The 6,000-nt window shown below is 42.5% G+C and overlaps 1 protein-coding gene across 1 annotated transcript in view; it reads left to right on the top strand.

The window, feature by feature from the left end:
* The first annotated feature begins 454 nt into the window (after positions 1-454).
* Positions 455-6,000, top strand: part of LOC121864164 (A disintegrin and metalloproteinase with thrombospondin motifs 7-like) — a 99,572-nt gene continuing 94,026 nt past the window's right edge. The window contains exon 1 of the mRNA XM_042363147.1: positions 455-1,768. Within this exon, the coding sequence (XP_042219081.1) occupies positions 1,675-1,768 (94 nt within the window). The 5' untranslated portion in view covers positions 455-1,674. The remainder of the gene's footprint in view (positions 1,769-6,000) is intronic.

The following is a 6,000-nucleotide window of genomic DNA, read 5'->3' as shown; positions in this document are numbered from 1 at the left end:
TTATTCAGTACGTCATCCAAGATGCCTCCCGACTTACCCAATGTGATACCTGTTATTTTGTGACGTCATCTAAGAGGCCTCTCTAACTAACCACTCAGAGAACTGTTCATCCGTGGCGTTGTGGTGACGTCACAGCTGCTGGTCGCCGGCCATAGATGTCGCTGCTTGGACTGGGGTTCCCTCCTGTCTGGCGAGTGGTTGGGCACGCAATCGCGTGACGAAATTTTGTTCCCAAGAATGATATTTTTCTTAACGATGCAATATTGAACTAGTGAATATTTCATAATGCATAAGACACATTCATATTACTCACAGAGATAAAGCATTGTGAGAGAGTTAGATAGAATATACGATTAAATAAACTGGTAGGAAGAAGTGAGGTGTTGGCACTCTGCACCACCATAGCAGGGTGAGTAATAGTTGGTGTTTTGGTGGAGTCAGTGTTTCATTGGCGAGGGTGGTAGAAGGAACGCTGCTTCGAGGCTGGTCAGGCGCCGTGACTGAACTCTTGGTTCCATCCACAACACACGCTGTCCTGCACCCACACCCTCACTGTCTTGCTCCCACCTCTGATGCTACAAGATATTCCAACATGCTCTCAAGCTTTAAGAATAACACAGAGAGCTTACACGCTGCATAATTCCCTTCCCCTTAGAAATTGATGAAACGATAGTTTGCATCGCTTACTTAGGCTGTTTAAACTTCAACCTTGTTTCTCTCTTGATAAAAATGATCAGAAACTGATAAGTACAAAAATAAAAATAATACATTTAAAACAAGCTAGAATTTTGCCCTTTTCGTCGAAAAGAAAAAAGCCACTCAAGGAAAGTGCAACTCGTAAAGGGGCACAAACAAGAGATCTAAACTTAGACAGCGACGTGAGGGTAGTAGGGGTTGGTGTAAACACGTGACGGACAAGAACAGTCAACCACCAGCTGGCTCACTGGTGGCCTCAGGTGGGTCACGCCGCCACCTGACATCTCCCCGAATTTTACCAACCTGAAAATTTTCTCTGTAGTGATGAACCTGAGAAGACGAGTTTAAAGTGAGGCATGTTTCTAAACCACATATTGTGTAGTAAAAACTGATTAGTGAATGTTTTTGAAAAGACGTGAAGGCGAATTATCAAGAGACGTAAGGTACTAGAAAAAATTACATGAGAAGTATCAAGGGCGAGTCAGTGTGTGGAGTAACTCAGAAGACCAGAGTGACGCTACTCAACAAGTCCTCAGAGCTGACAGTGAATAGGACTCAAAGGTTTTAAAACTGTTGTGAGGTGATGGTGGAGGATACCAAGACAGACACTCGATAAACTTTTACAAGGGGGGAAATGAATAGCAAATGTTTTTTAATAAAATTACGATGAATTTGTGAGAAAAACTGAACATTTTATACAAACTTACTGTGTGTAGTAAACTAAGGGAAGAAATTTGTTGATATAGTGAACTGGTATTTATGTTACTTGAAGACGGAACATCACTAACTGTTATTTCGGGACAGGTCAAAGAAGACAACACCTACGGAGGAAATTAGTCTTTATACCGTAACCATTCTCTGAGGGTGATTACGAACTTACGAACTTTGAAATAAAATGACAGTTTAAACAGAAAATCGTGAGCTTGGTTGTACAGAGAGACGTGTGTGTGTGTGTGTGTGATCTTCACCAGCACCACCATGAACGTGTGGGCGCTGGTGGTGGTGGCGGCTCTGGCAGTCACCAACACCTCCGCCATTCCCCACCACCAACACATTCCCAACAAACAACAAGGTAGGTACTGTACGTGTGTGAAGGTGAGGTGAAGTTTGTGGCAGTAGAAGACTTTAGCTACGTTAGTTGAGGATACTTTATTCCTTTATTTGTGTGAACGTTTCTCATTCTACACGGTATTGCGACAAGTGTATAAAACAGCCATACACCTCGAAAAATGGTTGTTTAGGCAGCTCTTGTAGTGGCTTAAACGTCTTACAGGCTAAACGACCGTCCCTAGTGAACAAAACAGAGTACCCGCCCCCCCCCCTTGTCCCTCTCAGTTAGGCTGGTTCCGTACGAGTGAGGATAGATCGATCAGTGAGACAAATTTCGTTGGTTTGTTTTGATATTATCCGTCTACAGTTAATATATGCATATGAACTAATCGTTATGCTTTAAATCGTTATTGACTGTTCTGTGTGTGTGTGTGAACATTATCTACTTACAGTACAGTACATTATCGAGAAACTTACATAGAGGTTTATCAAGTGAAACATTAACCTTGTCAATGTCCAATACCATAAACTAGCTACACCGATTTAAAACATTTAAAAAACCTTGTCAATGTCCAATACCATAAACTAGCTACACCGATTTAACGTTAAAAAATATTCTTCCATTCTGTCTAAAATTACAGAAACATTATGTACCAGGAAGCTTACGTAGTTGAGTGCCCAAGTGGGTTTTAAATTTGGCGCGCGTGAGTGACTGCTTGGCGCCGTTATCATTATTTACACTACCACTTGTTATGCTAATTTACATGTTCACATACACAGATAAGTTGAGATAACATTATATAAACCTTCAGTATTTTAATTGATTTCTTCTGGAATAATTATAATAAGGGAATGCGATGAGTGAGGCAGTATACAGTATTCACTTATGTCTTTTGATGAATAATATTGACAGTTCGGGGCAAATTTTGACAGTGATCATGTTCGGCCGTATGACGTTTAAAGCCGTTGGAAGTTTATACCGTAAAATAGTGAGTATATATTATTTTCTCCCGTAAACGAATTATAAGTTAATTTAAAAGAAAGTATACGTTTTATAGTGTGGTTGTGTGGTTGGTCGGCACTGTAGTTAAACTTTTACTGCCTAAACGACCAGGTTTACCACCGAACAGTAACTACCGGTCTCCCGCCTTTGTAAACGCCCTGGGACAATCATTTATTCCATTTTAAAGTTTGAATCGATAAATATTTCAAGAGGCTATGGTCAGCCGTGGCAGGAGGAGTCACATGAAGCCATCAGTGGTCTATATTAGTTGTGAACTTCCGGCATTTTGTACACATTCATATTTGTCATGTATAAAGCGGACTCATACCATCATGCGTTGTCCTGAAATTATGAGGGGGTGACGCCATTAGCAGATTGATTCATTTATAAACCCGGTATATTTTATTTATGTTGAGGATAGAATTGTTACAACCTTTCGAGGTAAATAATATTGGCGCATCGCATTAGTCGGCTATCTCACTGTTTTTTTTGGGGGGGTCAATACTGATGTTTTTAATCGACGTACTGAACTGTTTTGATGCACATGGAAGCAGCTTTGACTCGCTCGTGATCGCGTGGGTGTCTGTGTTGTCTTGGTATATCCTTTTTTTTTATTAAACCTTTGCATTTTTTTGTGAACTGTTGCTGATTATTTGTAGATGTATGTGAAGGGCATCTTGTTAAGTATACATACGTGGACTAAGGGAGTAATTGCTGTTTCTTGAATATTTCTACATAACACCTGACTCATGTGCTGTGCTAAAACTGGCCTATTGTCCACTTCAGGGAGGAGCTAAATAGAGGGAAATACAAGGTTGAGTGGTGGAAGGCCAGGGATTATTCAAGGCTGAGTAGCACTTTAGTCACCACCATGCAAGGAACACACACACGCGCGCCAGGGACGAGAGGATATGTTGCAGCTAACTTACTAACATAGTCACCTAAAACAAATTATGAACAGTGCTGGGAAAACATACTAACACACAGATGGTACACAGTAAGTTACATATGGTACACAATAAGTTACAAATGGTACACACAAACGGTACACACACGAACACACAGACGGTACACCCTAACCATGAGCCCAAGGATACATAGGTATGTGTCCTACTCACAGGTAAATGCTCACAAGGCGTCAGAATACATTGTTGCAACGTCACGTCTTGTCTTGTTGTCTTAGTGACTCTGGCAACACGTGTGTACAGTTGTGGTGTTAACTGTACACCTTCAGGACACAGGTATACATAGTGTTAGCGGCGTACATGAGTAACCTAACCTAACCTTACCTAACTTATCCTATAGTTCGTGTTATTTCAGTAGTTGTTCTTATTTGAAAATTTTTGTGTATGTATGTACGTGTGCGTGTCAAAATGTTTAGATTCAAGTGCTTGTACACATGAACACAGGCGCTCTCGTGTGTATGTGTGTGCGTGTGTGAAGCACTGGAAGTTCCGGAGCACTTCACCTTGACACACTGCTCCCTGCCAACACTTCCGGATTCATCCTTTACATTCAAACTTCCTCTTTCCTTCTTCCTATCCTTTCGTTCCTCCTTTCCTTCCTTCTCTCGCTCCTTCCCCTTTCTTCTTCCCACCCCTTCTTCCTCCCTTTCCTCACTCTTTTCCTCCTACCCTTCCCTCTCTTCCTCCTCTCCCCACCCTTTCCTCCTCTCCCCAGCGTCTCTTCCTCCCTCTCTGTCTGACTATAAATACAGTACCACGAAAACTGGTCCTTACTGTCATGCAGCATAGAGCTCACAGCAGCAAGCCAGCGCACAGAGCAGTTAGTGATAGTGGTAGTAATGGTGGTGGTAGTGGTGATGATGATGATGGTGGTGATAATGATGGTGATGGTGATAATGATGATGATGGTGATAATGATGATGGTGGTGATAATGATGATGGTGGTGATAATGATGATGATGGTGATAATGATTATGGTGGTGATAGTGATGGTGGTGATAATGATGATGATGGTGATAATGATGGTGGTGGTGATAGTGATGATGGTCATAATGATGATGATGGTGATAATGATGGTGGTCATAATGATGATGGTGGTGATAATGATGATGATGGTGATAATGATGATGATGGTGATAATGATGATGGTGGTGATAATGATGATAATGATGATGATGGTGATAATGATGATGGTGGTGATGTGATGGTCATAATGATGATGATGGTGATGATGGTGGTGATAGTGATGGTGGTGATAGTGATGGTGATAATGATGGTGATGGTGATAATGATGGTGATGGTGATAATGATGATGGTGGTGATAGTGATGGTGGTGATAGTGATGGTGGTGATAGCGGAGGTAGTGGTGGACATGACCGTCGCTAACGCCTATAAAGGGCAAATAGTTCAGCCGTCACAAGGTCCCCGTCACAAGGTCCCTTTCATACGGCCCCGTCACATGGCCCCGTCACACAGTGCGATAAGCCGTAAGCATTCACATGTAATTCAATTTCTTTAGGTTTTTACACTTTCTCTTCCTAAGTAAATTCCTCTTCAAGGTGAGATCCGTAAAAAAACTTTCCCACTAATATTTTATTTTTGAGGTAATTACATCTTTCAAATACAAGTTTACGTCAATAGAAAGAAGTTCGGTACTTTGTATTTAAAATTGTCCTGAAAAATTAAAGACCCTGAGTAATAGATGTTACAGAGTGCGTGAGTGTGACAATGGAGGGGAAGGGTGTGTGTGTGGGGGGGGGGGAGACGCGCGGAAGCCTTGTATTGCAGCTTCCAGACTCGACCATCGGTGTCTTTGATCAGGCTACCCCACCCTGGCCTGGCCTGCCCTCTCCTACCACCCTGCCACTCCCCGCTCTACCACCACCCTACCAACCTCCGCTACCACCACACGAGTTTAAGTTGTCACATTGTCATGTAGTCACCTTGGGCCAACACGACGGCCTTATGTATAGCAAGGTGTATGAACAAGATGGACAGGTATCACTCTTTCATAACGATTGCTGGTTGATGTCGACTCTTATAAACTGGTTTCAGCTCAGCATTGTTCTTTCATGTGTCGTCTGTGTGGTTCTTATAAGCCATCAACCCTCTCTCTCCCCCCCCCCTCTCTCCCCCCCCTCTCTATCTTCTCTCGCTGTGAGGGTCACCTGAAAGTTCTCCATTATCTGAACGAGACACAAAGCCACAGGTCACACACAGATCAGATAATGTCGATAGGATCTTCGTAGTTGGCCGGCGGAGACCAGCAGGTACCGCATCTCTGAG

Source organism: Homarus americanus, unplaced genomic scaffold (genome assembly GCF_018991925.1).
Source record: "Homarus americanus isolate GMGI-L3 unplaced genomic scaffold, GMGI_Hamer_2.0 scaffold26351, whole genome shotgun sequence".
Classification (NCBI taxonomy): domain Eukaryota; kingdom Metazoa; phylum Arthropoda; class Malacostraca; order Decapoda; family Nephropidae; genus Homarus; species Homarus americanus.
Note: the sequence above shows the minus strand (reverse complement) of the source record. Positions and strands in the feature narration are given on the sequence as shown.